The sequence below is a fragment of the Ochotona curzoniae genome, unplaced genomic scaffold (assembly GCF_017591425.1).
Source record: "Ochotona curzoniae isolate NIBS_2020 unplaced genomic scaffold, NIBS_Ocur_1.0 scaffold_2683, whole genome shotgun sequence".
NCBI lineage: Eukaryota > Metazoa > Chordata > Mammalia > Lagomorpha > Ochotonidae > Ochotona > Ochotona curzoniae.
In genome coordinates, this window is record NW_024467100.1 from 6844956 (window position 1) to 6867286 (window position 22331).

The window sequence follows — 22331 nt, forward strand, 5'->3', positions numbered from 1 at the left end:
TCTCAGCTTTTATTACAAAATGCACATTGCAGACAACTTGAATAACTTGTTCTTTCTTTTTTTTAGATTTATTTTTTATTTTTATTGAAAGGCCAAATTTACAGAGAGAAGAAGATACAAAGAGAAAGATCTTCTGTCCCCTGATTCACTCCCCAAGCGGCCGCAACAGGCAGAACTGCACCGATCTGAAGCCAGGAGCAAGGAGCCACATCATGCTCCCTGCTTGTGGCCTGGGAAAGCAGTCAAAGACAGCCCAAAGCCTTAGGACCCTGTACCCACGTGGGAGACCCAGAAGAGCTTCTGGCTCCTGACTGCAGATCAGCTCGGTTCCGACTGTTGCAGCCACTTGGGAAGTGAATCAGCTGCTGCAAGATCTTCCTCTCTGTCTCTCCTCCTCTCTGTATATCTGATTTTGTAATAAAAATAAAGAAATCTTTGAGAAACGTTAAACAGTCTACAGATAGAAACAAGGTCTTAACAGTGAAAAAAAAATAAAGAAGAATATGCTTTTCAAGTAAGCACTTATTCCACAAAGGCTTCCATTCTTAATAATTACGGATGAATTTGCCAAAGTTGTGAAGCTGTAGTAGAGCGATGGAGAAGAAAAAAAAAAATAAATAAACCAGCTTGTCTGATCAAAGAAACGAATAGTTGAGGTGCTCTGCAAAGTGTTAGAGAAAAACAAGCACAGGACTGACAGGACAGATTTGCCTAAAACCTCTGTCTGGAATGTCTTTCAGGAATATCCTTGGATTCTGAGTGCTTCCGACGATCAGACCATCCGAGTGTGGAACTGGCAGTCTAGAACCTGTGTCTGGTAAAGCAGGAGCAAAGGCTTCAGAGAGTGCTTCATGCTCAGATTTGTGTTACCAGCTTCTCTCCAGAGTAGCTGCCTCCCTTTCCAAATGAGCCGTGTCTGCTGATTATCTATTTGTAAAAAAAAAAAATTACATTTGTGAAATCCAAAATACCCCAGATACTAAAACTTCTTGAGAGCTGATGTGGCATTCAAAGTTTGGGATTTTAGAGCTGTGATATTGTATATTGGTTTTTATCAATGGCTTCTGGCTCCCAACTCTCTCCAAAGCACACCTTTGAAAGTCAGGTGATGGATTGTCGCTCCAGGGTATCCTGCCCCATAGCTTTGAGGAAGGAAAGATCTGAACACACAGGCCTTGTTGGATCTGTTAGCAGTCGTGCCTGTGCCACCAGGTCTCCACGAAAACCTGAAAGGACAGGGTTAGAGAACCTCTAAGGATGAACACACGGGAATTCCTGGACGTTGGCTGAGCTCTCGGTGCCCCTCTTCCCATCTCTCACCCTCGTGTCCTTCATCTGTATCCTTCTGTAATAGCCTTTCTATAAACCCTTAGACGTAAGTTAATGGGTTTGCCTGATTCTGTGATCCACTCAAGCAAATTAAATCAAGCACGAGGAAGGGATCATGGGCTGTAGGAATCCTCATTTACCGCTGGTTATCAGAATCATAGCAAAAACGTGGGCAAGGGAGGTGGGTGTTTGGTGCATTGTTCAAAGTGCTGTTTGAAACTCCTGTACCCCCTGTCAGACTGCCTGGTGTCGAGTCATGGCTCCAGTTCCCAGTTCCAGCTCCTTGTTGATACACACCCTGGGAGGCAACAGGCTTTAGCTGAAGTAGTTGGGTCCCTGCCCCTCTCCCTGCGGGGGACCTGGAGTGGATTACGGGCTTCTGGGTACTGCGTGGCCCTGTATTGGGCGTTGCAGGCGTTTAGTAGGCAAGCCAGAGGAAGATCTTTCTGTTTGTCTCTCTTCCTTTCACATTAGTAACAATAATAATAATAAGGCTGGTAATTCAGTGTTTTTAAAAAATTGTGTGTTGTGGCTGGCATTGTGACACAACACATGAAGCCACTGATTGCAGCCCCATATGGGTACTGGTTCAAGTCCTGACTGCTCTGTTTCCCATCGGCTCCCTTGTAATGCACCTAGGCTCCTGCTGCCCATGTGGGAGAATGTGGGAGATCTGGGAGGGGCTCCAGGCTCCTGGCGTTGGCCTGGTCCATCCCTGGCCATGGTCATCGGGGGAGTTAACCAGCATATGGAAGATCGCTGTCCCTGTTTTCCTTCATCTTTCTTCCTTTTTTCTTCTTTCATTTCATTTCATTTCCAAAATAGTATGTTAAAAACTCTGGGGCTTGCAATGGGCATGTAATGTTGAAGGAGGCCTCTTTTGAGAATGATTCCCCAACTTGTGAGCTCCGATACAGTCTTTAGGTAATGTCAGAATTGGATTAGAGGACATTCAGCTGATGTCCATTGCTGCAGAATTTATTACTTGCTTTCTGCTGGGAGAAGGTTGACCTCTGAGTCTTCTGTGTTGATTATGCTGTGAAAGCAGAGGAGAAAGTGTATTTTCCAACACCCAGGAACATTACAGGTTTCAGTTGGTCACATTTGAGGTGTTCAACTTGTAATAGATGAATCTGATTTTCCTGGTAATTTCTTACCAAGGAAAAGAGGTCATATAGCTAGGTTTTTAGAATAAGAACTTTTAACTGCTTTAAATTCTGTTTTCCTAAAACCCGAGTCAAGGTCTGGATAGATCCCTGCCCCACTTTGTGTATGGGGCTGGTACTCTGCATAAGCCTTTATGACAAGATGAGGGCTGTTGAAAATGTGCTGTAAGAACACTCTACTAAAATCTAGCAGTTCCCAGTGTGAATTACTAATACCCTGTTTATTTTGATGTTTTAGTCAAGAGAGGAAAACCAGACAACCTCAGTTCTCCTAAAATTAGTAATATTTACATACTGAGGCCTTAGAGGCAGGAACTATTGTGAACACAGCTGATCCTACTTACTATTGTTAGCTTGTAACTGTTGGGATTATTTCCTCTGCCTCTTTAGAAGAATGGAGAATATGTTGAATATGGGAAAAGGTATTTAATTTAGGAATCCCTCAATTCCCAGTTCTAATTTGATATTCTTTTTCTTTTGTTTCCTTACAGTGTGTTAACAGGGCATAACCATTATGTAATGTGTGCTCAGTTCCATCCCTCGGAAGACCTGGTTGTATCAGCCAGCCTGGATCAGACTGTGCGCGTTTGGGATATTTCTGGTGAGCTGCTCAAGTTCAGGGGACAACCTGGTCATGTCTGGCGTAAAACTGCAATTGCTTAACATAGGATGATTTACTTGAAACAGGAAATTTTGTAATATTTTCCCATGCAAGGGAGGTTCACAAACTTATAGAAAAGTCACATTCTTTTTCAACTCCATTTTTCCATAAACTTTTTTTTTAAAGATTTATTTCTATTATTTTTTATTGGAAAGGCGGATATACAGAGAGGAGAGACAGAGAGGAAGATCTTCCGTCCGATGATTCACTCCCCAAGTGAGCGCAACGGCCGATACTATGCCAATCCGAAGCCAGGAGCCTCTTCTGGGTCTCCCATGCGGATGCAGGGTCCCAAAGCTTTGGGCCATCCTCGACTGCTTTCCTGGGCCACAGGCAGGGAGCTGGAAGGGAAGTGGGGCTGCCGGGATAGAACCGGCGCCCATATGGGATCCTGGGCGTGCAAGGCGAGGACCTTAACCACTGCACCACCGCGCCGGGCCCTATCCATAAACTTTTTTAAGCCTCCCCATGTATGATAGCATTTTTGTTTCTTAAAGTGTTGAATTTGCTTTGTGATTCTTTTGTTATAGGCATTCTTTAGCAAAAAAAAAATGGTTACTCTGGAGAATTCATTTCCTCTGAAGACCTTTTAGCTTTGTAGATTAGTTTGGGTTAAAGTCTGTGTATATTTTTTGGAATTCTGTTCAGGAAGCTTTCAACCTAAATATGAAAAAAATATGTCTTTGACCAAGTGTTGAGAGTAGATTCATTCAGGAAAGCAGAATTCTTTGATTCTGTTGGCTTGTCTAGAGAGAGGTTTCTTTTAGTATTAGGAACTAGATGGGGAAGGTACAAGGTAGTGGTTTTATGTACAGAATGCCTTTAAATGGACAGACTTTTAATAAGTAGTCTTCTAGGGCTGTACATTAAATATAGATTTTGAATAAATCCCTTTTTTCACAGTTCATATGTCATGATTTTGAGATAGTAATTTAAATATTTAATGTTATATGGGAGAGAGCTAAGAAGTTGCTAACCAGATTTAAATGCAGAGAAAGAACTATACCTGTCTGATAAATGAAGTGCCTCATGTTGGAATTAAAAATGAGACTGAATTTTGAGATCCTCTGTCCAGTCATGTATCCTTAACATTTGCTAACTCAATCTCTGTTGCCTTGGAAATTGATCGAGATTGAATTTCTGACAGTACAGTGGCTGGACTACAATTCATTTTAAGAATTGTTTTATTCATTAAAAGAAAGGAAGGACCCATTTCCCCCTATCAGTCTTATCTGGTTCTTCATGGTAGTAAAGGAATTACCTTTGTGCATTGTGTGAGTGAGCTGGTGACTCAGCTCTATCGTGGTATGTTAGGCCAGGGTGTTGTGATAGTTCCATTCCTAAAAGCCATCAGTGAGCAGCAAGGGAAAAGCACACCATTTGGAGTGTTATAGTAGCGGATGATTAGGATGGTTGTAGCACAGAAACAAGCCAAGAAAAGAGGGGAAACAACTGGAGAATAGAATTTCTAGATTCTGTTATCTTTGCAATTTTCAGAAGCTTAGAGTTCAAGGAGACAGCTGTAAACAGGACGGTACTGGAGGTACGATTGGAGATGGGGCAGTTGTACTGCTTTTAGGGCTTGGCCATTGCGGTTTTCCGTCAGACTAACTAGGCTTGTTGAAGTGCACCCAGATGTGACCAGCCATGCCAACAGGAGGAGCGAAGCACAGGAACTGTGAGCCTGTGCCCTCTCCTTCTGCCAGGGAGGTTGGCGTCCACTTTTGTAGTAACTTAGCTGTGGCTTTCTGTGGGCTTTCACTGTGCACACATTCAGAGCATCCTCTCTGTCTCGGGATCTAGGAGTCTGAGGGCGTTGGATGCCAACTTGTGATGTTCAGGCTGCACAGGGTAATTATTTAGAGCAGCCTTTCCCAATCTGGATTCTCTGAGAAAATTAAGAACTACGGAAATGATTTTGAATGACTGTTTTCTCATTTTTCCGAAGCATTGTAGATAGCTAACGCCATTCTAGATGACACAGCATTAATTTATCACATCTTAAACTGTTGCTTTCCATCCTGGAACACGGGGTGGAGAAAAGCCTTCCATGGTTCCACTCTAAGAGTGCTGTTTGGGCCACCTGGTGGTAGCATAGCATGTCACCTGTGGTCTAATCAAAGCGACTGCAGGCAGTCCAGTGGTGGATTTTCATTGGTGATCATGAAATAACCAAGACAAAAAATACTCTTCTTCACCTTTTGTGGGTGTTTACATCAACATTAAGGTTCCTAAATCAGAGAAGAGAGGAAGAGAGTGTGGTTCCAATTGAGTTTAATATTTGCTCTTGAATGTGTGAAGTGCATGGATTAATATACAGTAACATTATAACTTCTATAGTTAATATGTGATAGAGTTTTGTGCTATTTTTGCTGTACTAATGTTGATGTTCATTTACATTTCTAAGGTGTTTTTCTCTGCTCATAACTCTTGACTTTAGTAACCTCTTAACCAGAGAGGAAGCAGGTTTGGGATTCGGGTTAGATTTTGTACTTATTTTTTCTTTCTCTAGAAGGAAGCATTTTTACCAGATTGTCTTTTGTTTTTGTTTTTGTTTTTTGTTTGGATTCAAATAAGCCAGGATATAAGAAGAGAAATTAGCTCTCGGATCTGTTAACGAGCAGGGCTAATATTTCTAAGAGGGAAAAGAATATTTGGTGTAAGACAAAGGGTACTTTCAAATTTAGAGGGCTGGTGAGAGCTGTATTTTTTACTACTGTTTCTTCTTGAGAGGGACACTCTTTGAGCTAGGTTAGCAATGAGAAAAATATACTGAGAAAGGAAAACCTAGCTCTTGGTGTATTCCTCCCGTGAGGACTGAGCCACATGGGGCTTACGCTGAATGTTCTGCATTAACCTGCAAAACTCTTGTTTGTGATGTATTTACAGCCTCAAATAGATAGGTTACTTCCAGCTGGAGCTTTCAGATAAACTGACAGTTAAATTAGTTTAATATGCTTACCCCTTTGCATGTCAAGCCCATGTAATTCAGGCTCAATCTTTGAAATAACTACTAAGAAAACTATTAATTTGCTGCCAAATCCTATCCTCATCCCTTTCTCTTTGCTTCTCCCCCTGGTCCCCATTGGGAGGTGTGCAACACACTGGTCCATTCTGAGAGTGTCCTCTCCCTCTGAATTTGGGTAGCTGCTGTAGAAATTTTCCATCTGTTGTTCAGTCCCAGTGAGTGGTTTGTCAAAGCCTCAGCTATTTCTTCTCTATCTTTTCACTGCCTGTCACTATTCATTTGTCTGTTTTTGCCCTTCCCCTTTTCCTAGATCATTACATGCAAGTGCAACAAAGGCTTTCATTCTGTCATAGAGCTTTCCTTTTAATGTGCGTGTTGAAGCTTATTGGATGTGAAGTTCCTCACAGCTGTCTGTCTTTGTCTTTGAATCTGTTTCACACACTAGACTCATTAGAAAAAGTTGACAGATCCTATTAAAGGGACAAGTGAAATAAGTGAAAGCAGGCATCCTGTGATAATGTATTTAAGAAACCCTGAAAGGTGTATATTTTTTTTATAAAGCATTAGCTGTATTTCTGTCTAGCAATTGGCTAAATGTTCATCTTAAGTGATAATGTAATTAAACTGTCATGGGCTTTTAAGCTCAAGCTTCTAAATTGCTGATGTTTAAATGACACTGTAATAGATACGTTTGTAGTTTTTAAACTCTAAGTATGAACATATTCAGTGAACTTAGCTTTTCATATTTTCCTTTAGATGCTGGAAATTTAGACTTTAGACTGCTTGGGATATTATTTTCAGTTATTTTTGTTTTCCCTTGTTAGAGATAAATACCTTTTGTGAGGTTTTTTTTTTAGGTTTTTTTTTTTTGAAATTTTCTGTTTTATAAGCGCTAGATAATTTTGTATTCTATTTTGACACAAAATGCTTCAAAAGGTACTATTGTAGCCCCACCTCAATTTTCTCACCTATAAACTTATACCTATCTCAAAAGATTTTCAGCAGAATTGAATCATGGAATGTTGGTAGAATGCTTTGAAAGCCACAAAGTTCTTTTCAGATGTCAGGTAGTAAGTAGTATTGTTATAATTTTGGTTCTGGCTTTAACACAAATGATTAGTTTTTAAAGGTGGGTACAGCTGGACCATGAAATAAAATATTTTGCATCTTGATGTTTTCCTATTGCTTTCAAGTCATCAGCAAATTCCTCCCAGTGAGACAAGTTTACAAAGGTTTTAATGGCCAAATACTTATATTCAGATCTCTAATGAGCCTTTTAAGCAAGAATTTAAAAGAACATGACAGTTTTAATGATTCTGTTCCTGTCCAGGGGTCAAGCAGAGGTATGAGTATGCTTTTTGCATAGCTTATTGTTTTACTCTATTTCCACCGAATAGCTATTTTGTTCTTAATAAGCCTCATTTTTGTTTCCCATTTGGAAGTTCCCAATGAATTGCCTTAAAACTATCAGTTTGAGAAACATTGTGCTGTTTCTTCCTAAAAGGCATTTATTTAAAAATTTTAAAGATAATGGGCAAAATGCTGGTAGATATTACATGAAGTTGAAAGCAGAATTTGAATGTGTACTGTTTGAGGCACATTTTAAGAACAGTGAGGAATGGAAGGTGGCCGTGACCGAGTAGACAGCTCTTGAAGTGAGATTTGTGGGAGAGGTTAGGTGGGTCAGCGTTTGGTTTGACCTCGAGAGATTCAGGTCATGGGTTAAATATGACAGTGAATGTGCTTCAGTATTTTGAACAAGTTTAGAATAGAATCTTTGAGTCTTTTTCCTTTCCTTAGTCTCTACAATTTTTTTTTCCTTCAGTCTAATTTTTTTCCCCTTTCCCATTGATGTCAATACTATGCTTCCAATACTGTGTTGTTTAGATAACATGTTTGCATCTTTCATCCCATTCCTTACCCCTTCAAAGGTCTAAGGAAAAAAAACTTATCCCCTGGTGCAGTGGAATCGGATGTGAGAGGAATAACTGGGGTTGATCTGTTCGGAACCACGGATGCAGTGGTGAAACATGTGCTAGAGGTACGATCACTACAGCCGGCGGCTCAGCGGCCTGCTTCAAGGGAAAGTCATGTCGTACTGTCTGCCTGTTGTTCCTTTCAACATAGGCTCATGGAGTGTTTATTAAATGCCTGCACTGAGGCCCGCCCTGGAAGTAGTACTGGGAGTGGCCTGACAGAGTAATGAAGCCTAGGGCCGCCTGAGAATTCCCACCCAGGGAGGAAGGGGTAGAACTGGCTTTGGGCTACTTCACCAGGGCAGAGGCCGTTCTCAGGCCTCCTGTAAGGCACGGGTAAATTGTGTCAAAGTTTGTGAGAACCAACCATGTGTAAATAACTTCTGTACTTGGGAGGAAATTGAAAAGTGTAAGACAAACTGAATTTTCTGTTAAAACATACATAAATATAAAACACATTCATCACAGGCCCTCCACTGAAGGAAGTATTATTAGCTTTACTATGCCAGTGAAACTGTTGAAATTTAGAAAAATTGGGGCCAGTGTTGTGGCACAGCAATTAAACCACTGCCTTACAGTGCTGGCAACCCTTGTGGTTGCTGGTTTGAGTTGTGGCTGCTGCATTTCTAATCCAGCTCCATGCTAGTGCTCCTGAGAGGGCAGTAGCCCAAGTTCTTAGGCCGTTTTACGCATGTGGGGATGCCCAGTTGGAGTTGCTGACTGTTGGCTACAACATAACCCGGCCCTGACCTGTAGCCACTTCGGTTGTGAACCAGCGGATGGTGGATCTCTCTCTCTCTCTCTCTGAAACTTTGCCATTCAAATAAATAAATGAATATATAAAAATTAGAAAGAAGAAAGGAGGAAAAGGAAAGATTAAGCCATTAGCGCAAATCTACCGGTTTCTAATGATTGCATGAAGGAGGCTTTAACTTAGATCTGACTTTAAAACCTAGCTTTTCATCACCCCATGATACCTGAAAAAAAGTACTAATTCAAAACTTCCTTTTTTTTAAAAAAAGGCCTGGCGTAGTAGCCTAGTGGCTAAAGTCCTCGCCTTTTATGCACTGGGATCCCCTATGGGAACCACTTCTAATCCCGGTGGCCCCATTTCTCTTCCAGCTCCGTGCTTGTGGCCTGGGAAAGCAATTAAGCATGTCCCAAAGCAGTGGGACCATGCACCTGCATGGGAGACCCAGAAGAGGCTCCTGCCTCCTGGCTTCGGACTGGTTCAGCTGCAGCTGTTACAGCCACTGGGGTGTGAATCAGCAGATGGAAGATCTTTCTCTCTGTCTCTCCTCCTCTCTGTATATCTAACTTTCTGATTGATTGATTAATTAATTAATTTAAAAGAATAACACAGTGCGGAGAGACAAGAGAGATCTTTGATCTAGCAAGTCACTGCCTAAATGCCAGCAGCTGCTGGGGCCGGGTCAGCCAAAACCAGAGCCTGAAACTCAAACCAGGTCGCCACCTGGTGTCCAGAAATCCAAGAATATATCTGCGATTCTGCCACAGAATGGAGTGTATATCATTATAATAGGGTATGGCATATCTTCAATCAGTAGTTTGTTTTTTTGTTTGTTTGTTTTTAAAAGATTTATTTATTTTTATTACAAAGTCAGATATATAGAGAGGAGGAGAGACAGAGAGGAAGATCTTCCGTCCGATGATTCACTCCTCAAGTGACTGCAGCGACCAGTGCTGTGCTGATCCAAAGCCAGGAACCAAGAACCTCCTCCAGGTCTCCCACACAGGTGCAGGGTCCCAAAGCATTGGGTTGTCCTCAACTGCTTTCCCAGGTCATAAGCAGGGAGCTGGAGGGGAAGTGGAGCTTCCTGGATTAGAACCAGCGTCCGGGCCCGGCGCAGTGGCGCAAGTGGTTAAGGTCCTCGCCTTGCACGCCCAGGATCCCATATGGGCGCCAGTTCTATCCCGGCAGCCCCGCTTCCCTTCCAGCTCCCTGCCTGTGGCCCGGGAAAGCAGTCGAGGACTGCCCAAAGCTTTGGGACCCTGCACCTGCGTGGGAGACCCAGAAGAGGCTCCTGGCTTCGGATTGGCATAGCATCGACCCGTTGCGCTCACTTGGGGAGTGAATCATCAGACAGAAGATCTTCCTCTCTGTCTCTCCTCTCTGTATATCCGCCTTTCCAATAAAAAAAATAATAAAAATAAATCTTTAAAAAAAAAAAAAGGAGCCTGCGTCCATATGGGGTCCTGGCACGTTCAAGGCAAGGACTTTAGCTGCTAGGCCACGCCACCGGGTCTTGTTTGTTTTTAAGACATATTTACTTTTATTGAAAAGGGAGACTTACAGAGAAGAGAGAAAGATCTTCAATTCACTGATTCACTCCCCAAGTGGCCCCAATGACTGGAGCTGTGCCAATTGAAGCCAGAACCCAGGAGCTCTTCTGGGTCTCCTATGCAGGTCCCAAGGCTTTGGGCCATTTGGACTACTTCACCAGGCCACAAACAGGAGGCTGGATGGGCAGTGGAGCAGCCAGGGTTAGAACTGGTGACCACATGGAATCCCAGTGCATGTAAGGCAAAACCTTTAGCCACTAGTCTATTGTGCCAGGCCCTAAATCAGTAGTTCTTAAACTCATTCATCTGAGAATTTCTTTTTGAAACTATTTTATTTGAAAGGCAGAAAGAGACAGAAACAAATTATACCTGCTGGTTCACTTCCTAAGAATCCATAGCAACCCAGGCTGGGTCACACTGAAGCCAGGAGCCAGAACTCCATCCAGGAGGTGACAGGGAGCCAGGTGTCTGAGCCATCCATCATGCACTGTCTCCCAGGTGCACATCAGCAAGAGGCGGAGTTGGACAGCAGCGTAGCTGGCCCTTGATTAAAGCATTTGTGGTATGGATGTCCCATGAGGCAACTTGACCCCTGTGCCAAATGCCTGTCTCTTAACAACTCCTTAGTAATCTTACATTTTATTGAGAACTCTGAGGGGGTTTTATATGAGCTATTTCTGTTAATTTTTACTATTTTTGAGATTAAAACTGGTGCAATGGCCTAGCAGCTAAAGTCCTCGCCGTGAACTCTCCAGGATCTCATATGGCCACTGGTTCTCATCCCAGCAGCCCCGCTTTCCATCCAGCTCCCTGCTTGTGGCCTGGGAAAGCAGTTGAGAATGATCCAAAGCCTTGGAACCCTGCACCCATGTGGGAGACCCAGAAGAGGACCTGGGCTCCTGGCTTTGGATCGGCATAGCACTGGTCATTTTGGTCACTTGGGGAGTGAATGATCAGACGGAAGATATTTCTGTCTCCTCCTCCTTTCTGTATATATCTGACTTTATAATAAAAATAAATAAATCTTTTTAAAAATTAAAAAAAAGAACTAACTTCAAAACATGAACTGTGTCAGCACACATTCCATTGGTTTTCTGGACAATGATATCATAATACTTAATACAGCCTCAGAAAATACCCCTCTACACCTTTGGTTAACAATTTTTTGGAGAAATTAGATATAAATAGACAGGTTTAAAAAAAAGGCAAAATGTAAGATTTTTAAATCCATTTTTTTAATATTTTAAAGGCAGAAAGAGACAGAGATCTTCCATGCACTGATTTACTCCCCAAGTGCCCGCAACAGCCAGGGCTGAGCTGTGTCAGTGTCAGGGCTCCAATGCTTGGGCCATTGCTACTGGAACTGGAGGCAGAGCTAAGCTTGGAAGCCTGATATTCTGATTTGAGCTGTGGTGTCAAATGCGTGTCCCAAGGCACTATGTTTCAAATGCAAATGCAGCTGATTTTAGGGGTAGAAATATTTGGAAATTCTCATGAAAATTTCAAGTAATATTGAGTATATTGCCATGGTGAATACTGGTGTTAAAACCTTAGGGACTAGGGTTTGGTGCAGTGATTAAGATGCCATTTGAGATGCCTGTGTCCCATATCGGAGTGCCCGATGTGAATCCCAGCTCAGCCTCTGACTCTAGCTTTCTTCTGATACCACCCTAGGAAGCAGCAGTGATGGCTCCATGCCTCCTCAGCAGAGACCCAGATTGAGTTCTGACTCCTGGATTCAGCCTAACCCAGCCTTGGCCGTGTGGGCATTTAGAAAGTGAATCAGCAGTTGGCTGATTTCTGATATGCCTCTTTGTCTTATTTAGAAAGATGACATTAAAAAAAAAATCTTAGAGCTGGGGATGGCCTTTTGACTTAGTGATCAAGACACCAGTTAGGATGCCCATTTCTCAAATCCGAATACCAAGGTTCAATTCCTGGCTCTCCTCCTATCTGCAGCTTTCTACAAATGTAGACCTGGGAGGCAGTGGTGATGATGGCTCAAGTGATTGAGCTCATTCCAGAGACCTGGATGGAATTCTTGGCTCTCAGCATCGGACATGTCCCAGTTCCAGCCATTTGGGGTGTGAAACAGCAAATGGGAACCCCCTGTCTGCTTCTCAGTAAATAAATAAATAAATAAATAAATAAATAAGCCTTAGAATAGCATGTGCCCTGTGTCTTTTAACATGAGTAAATCGAAGTCATCGTTCACAGCTACCAGGTTAGTTCACTGATTTCCTTTGAGTAACAGTTTGAAAGCTGTTTTAGAAGAATCATTTCTGCTTTTCTGCAGGGTCATGATCGTGGAGTGAACTGGGCTGCCTTCCACCCCACCATGCCCCTTATTGTTTCAGGGGCAGATGACCGCCAAGTGAAGATCTGGCGCATGAATGGTGAGTGAGCCAGTATCCATGTGTCTGAGGAACTGATTTTGTTGTTGGTGGTGGTATCCTGTTTGTTTTTTTATTATTATTAGTTTTTAACCAATTCAATGTGATTGTAGATTCAGTCTTAAGAATATAGATTCTCTTTCTCCCACATACCTTCCTTCTCCCTTTTCCTCTTTTTAAAAAATTTTAAATTTAAATTTAATTTTAAATTTACGTTATAGTAAAAACATTTAATATTTCCCAGAATAATGAATTCAAGTAAAAAGCAAACAAATAAACAAAAAACTTAGTGGGAATACAGACAACAGCTATAAGCAATAATAGAATAAGGGGAAAAAAAACCTGATTGTTTACCAGAAGGGTAAAATCGCGAGGTCCCTGGACTTAGATGTATTTTCCTGTCTTAAGTAGGAACATCTTACGTTGTAATCCTGGGAGTGTAGATATCATGTTCCCCGTTTTGAGGAGTATGATTATAGTTAAGAGTAAGAATTCATTAATTTTTTATGATTTATTTATCTGAAAGACAGAGTTACAGAGAGAGGGAAAGAGCTTCTGTCTGTTGGTTCAGTTCCCAAAGCTGAGACAGGTCAAGGCTAAGATGCAGGAGCTTCATCCAGGTCTCCCACAGGGGTGCGGGGAGCCTGTGCTCAACTTGGTCTGTCTTCTACTTTCCCAGATGCAGAAGCAGGGGATCCTATGAGGGAGCAAGCACCTAAGCACCCAGGTGGGATGCTTGGTGTTGCAGAAGGGTACTTAGCCCATTACCCCACAATGCCAGCCCCAAGAATTCCTTCATTTGCAAATATTTATTAAGTACCTTTTATAAACTAGATATTGTTCACAGCACTGGAGGTACAGTGGTGACTGATACAGATAAAACTCCGTCTTCATGGAGCTTATGATTATTCTGAAAATGGCAGCTAGGGTGAACTCTTGGTATAATGGTTAAATGAAGCCTGAGGACGTTTGCATCCCTTATCAGAATGCCTGGGTTTGAATCTTGACTCTGCTACTTGCTGATGTGTAACTCAGGAGGCAATGAACTATGGTCTGAGAGAGTGGGTTATTACCACTCACACAGGAGATCTGGGTTGAGTTTCAGGCTGCTGAGTTCAGCCTGCCCCAGGCCCATGTGTTACCAAAGCCAGGAAGTCAACCAGTAGATAACAGATTCTTTCTGCCTTTCAAATAGAGAAGGTTAAAAAAAAAATAGCATAAAACTGCAGCCAATGACATGTTGTTAAGACAAGGAAGAGGATAAATGCACAAAGAATGAGAAGAAGAGATGTTATGATTGATAGCAGGGTCAAGAATGAAAAAAAATTTTTTTTAAATTGTGAAGACTGCGGCCCAGCGCAGTAGCCTAGTGGCTAAAGTCCTCGCCTTGAATGCGCCGAAATCCCATGTGGGCGTCAGTACTAATCCAGGAAGCTCCACTTCCCATCCAGCTCCCTGCTTGTGGCCTGGGAAAGCAGTCGAGCACGGGCCAAGGCTTGGGACCCTGCACTCGTGTGGGAGACCTGGAAGAGATTCGTGCCTCTGGATCGGCGCAGCACTGGCCATTGCGGTCACTTGGGGAGTGAATCATCAGACGGAAGATCTTCCTCTCTATCTGTCCTCCTCTCAGTTTATCTGCCTTTCCAATAAAAGTAAATAAATCTAGAAATAAATAAATAAAATTAAAATTGTGAAGATTGAGAGCCTTAAAAGAAGAAAATTTCTTTAGTAGAGAGAAGCTGGGGGCAGCATTGTGGCATAACATGTAGAAGCACTGTGTGCAATGTTGGCATCTCATGGGTACCAGTTCATGTCCTAATGCTCTGCTTCTGATCCAGCTCCCTGCTAATGACTGGGAAAAGCAACAAATGATCATCCAGTATTTGGGCCCTTTTTCCCCATGTGGGAGACAGTTCCTGACTTTGGCCTTGTCCAGCCCTGGAGTGAACTGGCAGATGGAAGCTCTCTCTTTCCCTCTCTCTCTCTATTCTGGCTTTCACATAAATAATAACTTTTTTCAAAAAGCAAGGTTGTTCTGATCGACATTATGGCACAGCAGATTAAACTGCTATTTGGGGTTGCCCATTCTGTATTAGAATACCTAGTTCTAGTCCCAACTATTCCTGAATTCCATACCAGCTTCCCAAATACTGAGTTGCTGTTACCCACATGGACACCTGGATGGAATTCCTGGCTCCTGCCTTCAACCTATTCTATCCATGAGCATTTGAACAGTGAAATAGCAGATGAAGATTTCTACCTGCCTGTCTTTCCCTCTTCCTTTTCACTATTTCTTTCAAATAAATTAATGAGCCTTTAAAAAACAAAACTAATGAGGCCTGGCATGGTAGCCTAGCAGCTAAAGTCCTCGCCTTCCATGCAGTGGGATCCCTTATGGGCACCAGTTTTAACCCCAGCAAGCCCGCTTCCCCTCCAGCTCCCTGCTTGTGGCCTGCGAGAGCAGTCCAGGACGGCCCAAAGCCTTGGGACCCTGCACCTATGTGGGAGACCCGGAAGAGGACCTGGGCTCCTGGCTTTGGATCGGCGTAGCTCCAGCTATTGCGGCTGCCTGAGGAGTGAATCAGCAGATGGAAGATCTTTCTCTCTGTCTCTCCTCCTCTCTGTTTATCTGACTTTCCAATTAAAAATAAATAAATCTAAAAAAACAACAACAACTAGTGAATAGGAGTGCCCTTTAATAAAAAAATGGAAAAAGAGGTGGCCAATTTAGCATTTTATAGTGGTATCTTTAACAACATTTATTTAAGAGGATGTCTGTCTAGTTCCAAAGTTACAGTGCTCGGAAATTGGGATGACCTAATTCCTTTTGTTCTTTAGAGTCAAAGGCGTGGGAGGTTGATACCTGCCGGGGCCATTACAACAACGTGTCCTGTGCTGTCTTCCACCCTCGCCAAGAGCTAATCCTCAGCAATTCTGAGGATAAAAGTATTCGAGTCTGGGATATGTCTAAGCGGTAAGTTGTTTATGTTGTGTAACCCATCCAAGGGGAATCTCCTTGGTCCTCTCTCCCTGATTCTGACTTTTTAAAAATTGGGATATTTCTCAGGCCTGGCACAATAGTCTAGCAGATAAAGTCCTCACCTTGCACGTACTGGAATCACATATGGGCACTGGTTCTTATCCCGACAGCCCCACTTCCCATCCAGCTCCCTACTTGTGGCCTGGGAAAGCAGTCCAAGACAGCCCAAAGCCTTGGGATCCTGCACCCATGTGGGAGACCTGGAGGAGGCTCCTGGGTCCTGGCTTTGGATCGGCGCAGCTCTGACTGTTGTGGTCACTTGGGGAGTGAATCATTGGATGAAAAATTGTCCTGTCTGTCCTCCTCTCTGTATATCTACCTTTCCAATTAAAAAAAAAATCTCAAAGTTACAAAAAAATTGAAATATTTCTTTTGTCTTTCACGTTAGTGCATTTAGAAATAAAATCATATGTTATAAAAGCGTAAAGAGACTAACCAACACTTGCTGATGCCCATGAATAGAAATTTCTAAGTGTATTGTTTTTCTCCTCTAAATTTAAACATTATTTTCTGCTTCCACCTTCTTCAGTTCCGTGGCTGGATAGGTAAACGCTATGGAATAAAGGCAACATAGTAGAGATCTATGATGAATAGGGTTGGGTCAATTGGAAGTCTTTTTGTTCTTGGTAGAATTTTACCTTTACTCAGGATGTGGAGTTTAATGTCCCTGATTTATTTTTTCAATCAGCTTGCTGACTGACCATTTAGGATTCTCATATATAATGGCTGAAGCTAGGTAATTGATATCTTTCTTTGTGTACCTTTTGATTCCCCAGGACTGGAGTTCAGACGTTCCGCAGGGACCATGATCGTTTCTGGGTTCTAGCTGCTCACCCTAATCTTAACCTGTTTGCAGCAGGTAGGGGTCATTTACCACCTTTTTTCTCTTCACTTTGGTTCAGAATTTTGAAGACTTGAAAGCAATTCTTCATTAGCTTTGTCTTCAGGAATTACATAGCAAGATGACAGGACAAATTCTCAGAGCCATTTAGCTAAAACATTGCCTTTGCCTTGGAGTAGTGCTGTTAGTGTTCTAACTCCTCCAGGAGCCGTTTAACAATAAAGCCCATTCACTTTAATTGGCTCCAGGAGCTCATAGGAGCTGATACTGCTTGGAGTTAGTCTGAGAAGCTAGAAGCTATATTTTATTCTTTCGTTTAGTAAATACCCATTGGTGCCTGACTGGATTGCTGTTTTATAGCACTGCATGAAGCAAAGTCCTTGCCTTTATGGATCCTTTATTTATAATGAGGGAAGCTAGACCATTAAATAATACACGAAATGGTATGTGGTAAAAAATACGTTAAAGAAATATGAAAAATGAAGGGGGTGGGGAGCAATGGTGATGTGGACTGTTACTTTATGTCAGAGGGGAGGGAGGCAGAGGGAGCATCAAATGCAAAGACTTTGATTCTAGTGATGTGTAGCCCCTTCAGGGAGCATCAAGAACCACTGGAGCACAGGGAGTAAGGCACTGAATAATAGGAGGTGAGACCAGGAACAGTTGGGCCTTGTAGGTCATGTTTGGAACTGAAAAATTTTATTCTGAATGAGTAGAAAGCCATGAGAAAGTTTTGGACAGAGAAATGACATGATCTGGTGTTTGTGTGTTGTAAACAGGAGGACAGGAATAGTGGATGATGCTAACTGTGAAAGAGCAAAACATTTTCTCAAAATGGAACCCTTGGTGTGGGCATTTGGCCCAATAGCTAGGATATCATTGAGCCATCTGCATTCCGTGTTGAAGTGGCTAGGTTTGTGTCTCAGCTCCACTTACCTTACCAGCTTCCTGGCAATGTCCGTTTGGGAAGCAGCAGGTGATGGTTCAGGTACTGTGCCCCTGCCAGTCACCTGGGAGACCCAGGGTGACTTAGGTTCCTGGCATCAGCCTGGCCCAGCCTCAACTGATGCAAGCGTTTGGGGGAGTAAACCAGTTCTCTTTTGGGATAGGAGAATTTTCTTTCTCTCTGCCTTTCAAATAAAATTAAAATGAACACAGAACCATAAAGCCCTTTTAAACTAACATTCATTTTCTCAGCAAGTACTTTTTATGTTCTGGTGTGCTAGGGCCAGATAGGGTAAGGGTGGGATTTGTTGTAATTTCTGCCTTCAGGGAAGTCATGGTTTAGCGAGGGAGATGGGCCTAAATTATTTCAGTGCAGGGAATAAATACTGTAATGAATATAGAGTGTTAGGTGAACCGAAAGAAAAGTAGTTAAGTGTGGCAGTGTGACATAGATTGAGAGTGTCACAGATTTATTCAAATAAAGATTGTGAGAATTAGAATGCATTTAGGAGTCTTGCCTTTGTTTTTAGCATACATATAATAAATATTCCTCATTATGAGGCCTGTGGTGATAGCGTAGCAGCTAAAATCCTCACATTGAATGCATTGGGATCCCATATGGGCTCCAGTTCATGTCCTGGCAGTCCTGCTTCCCATCCAGCTCCCTGTTTGTGGCCTGAGAAAACAGTTGCGGATGGCCCAAAGCCTTGAGACCCTGCACTCATGTGAGAGACCCGGAAGAGGTGCCTTGTTCCTGGCTTCGAATCAGCTCAGCTCCGCTCCAGCTTTGCAATCACTTGGGAAGTGAACCATCGGATGAAAGATCTTCCTCTCTGCCTCTCCTCCTCTCTGTATATCTGCCTTTCCAATAAAGATAAACAAATCTTTAAAAAAATGTATTCCTCATTATTATGAAGTTCCTGTTTTTTTCTAACCTACAACTAATTCTTTCCTTGTTTTTTCTTCTGTTCCTTAGGCCATGATGGTGGCATGATTGTGTTTAAGCTGGAACGAGAGCGACCAGCTTACGCTGTTCATGGCAATATGCTGCATTATGTCAAGGACCGATTCTTACGGCAGTTAGATTTCAACAGTTCCAAAGATGTGGCTGTGATGCAGTTGCGTAGGTAAATCTGACTTGTTTCTTTCCTAAGGCCCTCTCATTTGTCACCATGATACATTGTCCACAAACACAACTCATTAATTTTCAACAACATTTTGGATCACCCTGTCACAGCCTGCTCAGGGTGACCCCTGCGAGTATGGTAGACAAGATTGTAGCCATGAGTAGAATGACATTCCCTATTGAAAATGATAGTGACCTGTGGTGAGGAAATGATACGGCTGCAGTTGCCAGGTTTCCTGCAACTCTTCCTTCCTTTCCAACTAACTGGATGTAACTCCAAACCAAAATATGTCTCCGGAAACTCCTAACGCTGAAGATGTGATAACCTCTGGGATGCCTGGCAAAAGGAACTGTCCTTTTGGAAAGCCAGCTGTATCAGCATGCTGAAACATTCATGGTGGTAAATTCTGGCGTAAGTGTTTGATAACCACCCTCTAGCATTGCTGTAATAAAAATATGTGCTGTGTGACAGAAAAAGCAGCCAGAGACAGAGTGCAGAAGTCCACTGTAGTTATGTGTAGAAATTTGTTCCCAAACAGAACAAATTCCACCCAGTTGCAGTTAGTGCCAGCTAGACCTTTTATTGAATTACCTCTTGTACTAGAATTTAGCTTTTTGACTTGTCTGCTCAAAGCTAAGATAGGAAGTTCCCAAGCCTTAAAGGAAGAAAGGATGAAAACCATATGTTAATTCTTGATTTAAGAAGTGATGAGTTTTTGTGTAGAAATTGGAGATGAGTAGGAGTAAGATTAATTCCTTTCTCCTTTCTATTCTAATGCCTTTGTTTTGTTTTTTTCTGTACGTATCGCTAGTGGTTCCAAGTTTCCAGTATTCAATATGTCCTACAATCCAGCGGAAAATGCTGTCCTACTGTGTACAGTAAGTAATGCAGCCCTAGTATGTACAGTGAATAACCTGTACTGTTGTCCTAGATGGTCTGGTATTCCATAGCAGATGCTTATTTTGGTTTCTCCCTTTCAGTGAAATAGAAGAGCTCTGATTTTAAGAGAGGGTTCTTTTCAGTGGCGTTGCCTTTAAGGGTCATCAAATAGCCATTCTTATTTCTTTTTTTTTTTAAGATTTATTTTTATTATTTTTTCATTGGAAAGGCGGATATACAGAGAGGAGAGACAGAGAGGAAGATCTTCCGTCTGATGATTCGCTCCCCAAGTGAGCGCAACGGGTCGATACTATGCCGATCCGAAGCCAGGAGCCTCTTCCGGGTCTCCCACGCGGGTGCAGGTTCCCAAAGCTTTGGGCCGTCCTCGACTGCTTTCCCAGGCCACAGGCAGGGAGCTGGAAGGGAAGCGGGGCTGCCGGGATTAGAACCGGCGCCCATATGGGATCCCGGGCGTGCAAGGCGTGGACCTTTAACCACTTGCGCCACCGTGCCGGGCCCCCATTCTTATTTCTTGACACAGTTTTCCTCCCAAGGGGCTGATGGTGTGACATACTACATTAAAACTCCACTTGCAGTGTCGGCATCCTATATGCATACTTGTTTGAGTCCTGGCTGCTCTGCTTCCTGCTAGTATGCCTGGGAAAGCAGTGGAAAGTGGCCCTCATCCTTGAGCTCCTGCTCCCACTTTGGCAGCTCAGAGGAAATTCCTGGCTGCTGGCTTTGGACAAACCCAGCTCCAGCCACTGTGGCCATTGTGGGGAGTGAACCAGTGGTTGGAAAATATCTGTCTCTCCTCCTCTGTTACTCTGCCTTTCAAATAAAAATAAATCTTTAGGAAAAAGAATTTTCCCCTAGAAGGTTTTAGCTTTTAGTGCCCTGGTGGCCAAATCAAAAAAGTTGAAAACTTTTCTTTCCCTGTGAAGCTTCCAGTGTCTATTTTCAGTGCTTTGGTGTCTAGCAGCCCAATATTCTCCTGACAATTTTGTTTAGTGTCTTTTCTTTGGTATTTTTTTTTCTTTCTAGCAGAAAGTTTATATATATACATACATTCAAATGAGGGCACTTAACATATTGGAGTTCTTGTGTATTAATTTGTGGAATACAAACCTGTCCTTCCTTTCATTCAGGTAACATCTGCATTTTTGGAGAAAAAATAAAATTATAATAATGTTGACTTTTTTGATAGAGGGTCCCGTAACTCTTAGATATGGAAACATTGGAATACGCCCTCAATGAAGGGAGAAAAAGTTCCAAATGGTTGTGTAATTGAACTGTTTTCTCTATCAGAGTAAACCACAATCTTGGTTACTTCTCACTAACAGTGTAATTTTCCCTCTCTTTCTACAGAGAGCCAGCAATTTAGAGAATAGTACCTATGACCTGTACACCATCCCCAAGGATGCGGATTCCCAGAATCCTGATGGTAGGCATTCTTTGTCTGTTCCACTCTGCTTCCAGCTCTTTCCACCCACATCATCATTCCTCTTTAAGTTTTTCACATTCCATCCCCAGGCCATGGCCACATCACTCGTGTCTGTTGGCAAGTGCTGCTGACAGTTGCATCAGAGGCGACCATGATGTGAAATATTCATGTTCCTGCTTCATTTTATTACCCCAGCTAGATATATATATTTTATAATTTAGTTATTAGAAACTCTCCATTTTCCCTTTCAGCACAGCATGTTATTCTAGTTTATTGTCAGCTGATATGATTTTCACTCTGGTAGTTTCATTTATTTAAAAATGTGGTTCCAATCTTGCAATGTCCTATCCTGGGACTAGGGATTTATACCCTCCCATCCACAACCGGATCTGATTTGCTTCTTTTTGTATGTCAAAAAGATGAGGCTGCTAACAGCCCCGCACCCCATCTGGGATCCCAGGATCCAGCTGAGCCCCTGCCTACCTCTTCCATCATCACCATCCCTTTTTGATGTCTTAGGATTAGAACTTAGTAACAATAGCTTTGACTATCTTCTCTTTGTTTCAGTGGGTTTATAGACATGACCAGGTCGTGCGTGTATTCCGCAGGTTGATGATGTGTTAGGACCTGCCAGTTCACAAAAAATACTTTGCTAGCTGTTTTAGGACTGTCACCATGTCATTATTGATTCCTTCTCTTAAATGTGATCGTGACGAGAAAAAGAGAAAACCTATAGTATCAAGTATTCTTAATTCAGTCTCCATTGGGAAATAGTTAAGTCATTTCTTTTGAATCTTGGGAATTTGGTGCCTCCCAATCCATCCCTTGCATTTTTCCCCAGACCTGTTTACAATAAATAGGGTTTAAAATGTCTTCATTTTGTTTTATTACCACTTTTATTTTCTCTTCTCCATCCTTTGAGAGAGATAATAATTAGTAAAAGTACAGTGTAATGACAGGCAACAGAAAAGAAAACCAGCAAAAGCTTATAGTGTGGGTCCATGGCCCATAGAGAATGGGGGTGTTGACTGTGATAGTAATTAGGTTTGTAAATTATCTGCTGTTCTTGGTGCCAGAGAAATGTAAGGCAGAACAGACCAGCATGTTGTGTGCAATTTTCAGCTGATCTAATAGATAACAGTATTTCAGTGTGTCCTTCTGTTCATTCTTCTCTAAGTTTCTGAGAAAGTAGAGTATACATTCCAAAATTCTACTCAGCCTGCTATGGAGGAACATTTTGTAACTCTTCAGGGTAAGA

The 22331-nt window shown here is 42.4% G+C and overlaps 1 protein-coding gene across 2 annotated transcripts in view; it reads left to right on the top strand.

The window, feature by feature from the left end:
• The window catches only part of COPA (COPI coat complex subunit alpha), a 48204-nt gene that overhangs the window by 10682 nt on the left and 15191 nt on the right, over nucleotides 1-22331 (top strand). For both annotated transcript variants that reach the window (XM_041003410.1, XM_041003411.1), the window contains exons 5-13: nucleotides 741-817; nucleotides 2987-3096; nucleotides 8056-8165; nucleotides 12701-12800; nucleotides 15636-15771; nucleotides 16614-16696; nucleotides 18600-18750; nucleotides 19562-19628; nucleotides 20998-21073. In XM_041003410.1, coding sequence (XP_040859344.1) covers nucleotides 741-817; nucleotides 2987-3096; nucleotides 8056-8165; nucleotides 12701-12800; nucleotides 15636-15771; nucleotides 16614-16696; nucleotides 18600-18750; nucleotides 19562-19628; nucleotides 20998-21073 — 910 coding nt within the window. The remainder of the gene's footprint in view (nucleotides 1-740; nucleotides 818-2986; nucleotides 3097-8055; nucleotides 8166-12700; nucleotides 12801-15635; nucleotides 15772-16613; nucleotides 16697-18599; nucleotides 18751-19561; nucleotides 19629-20997; nucleotides 21074-22331) is intronic.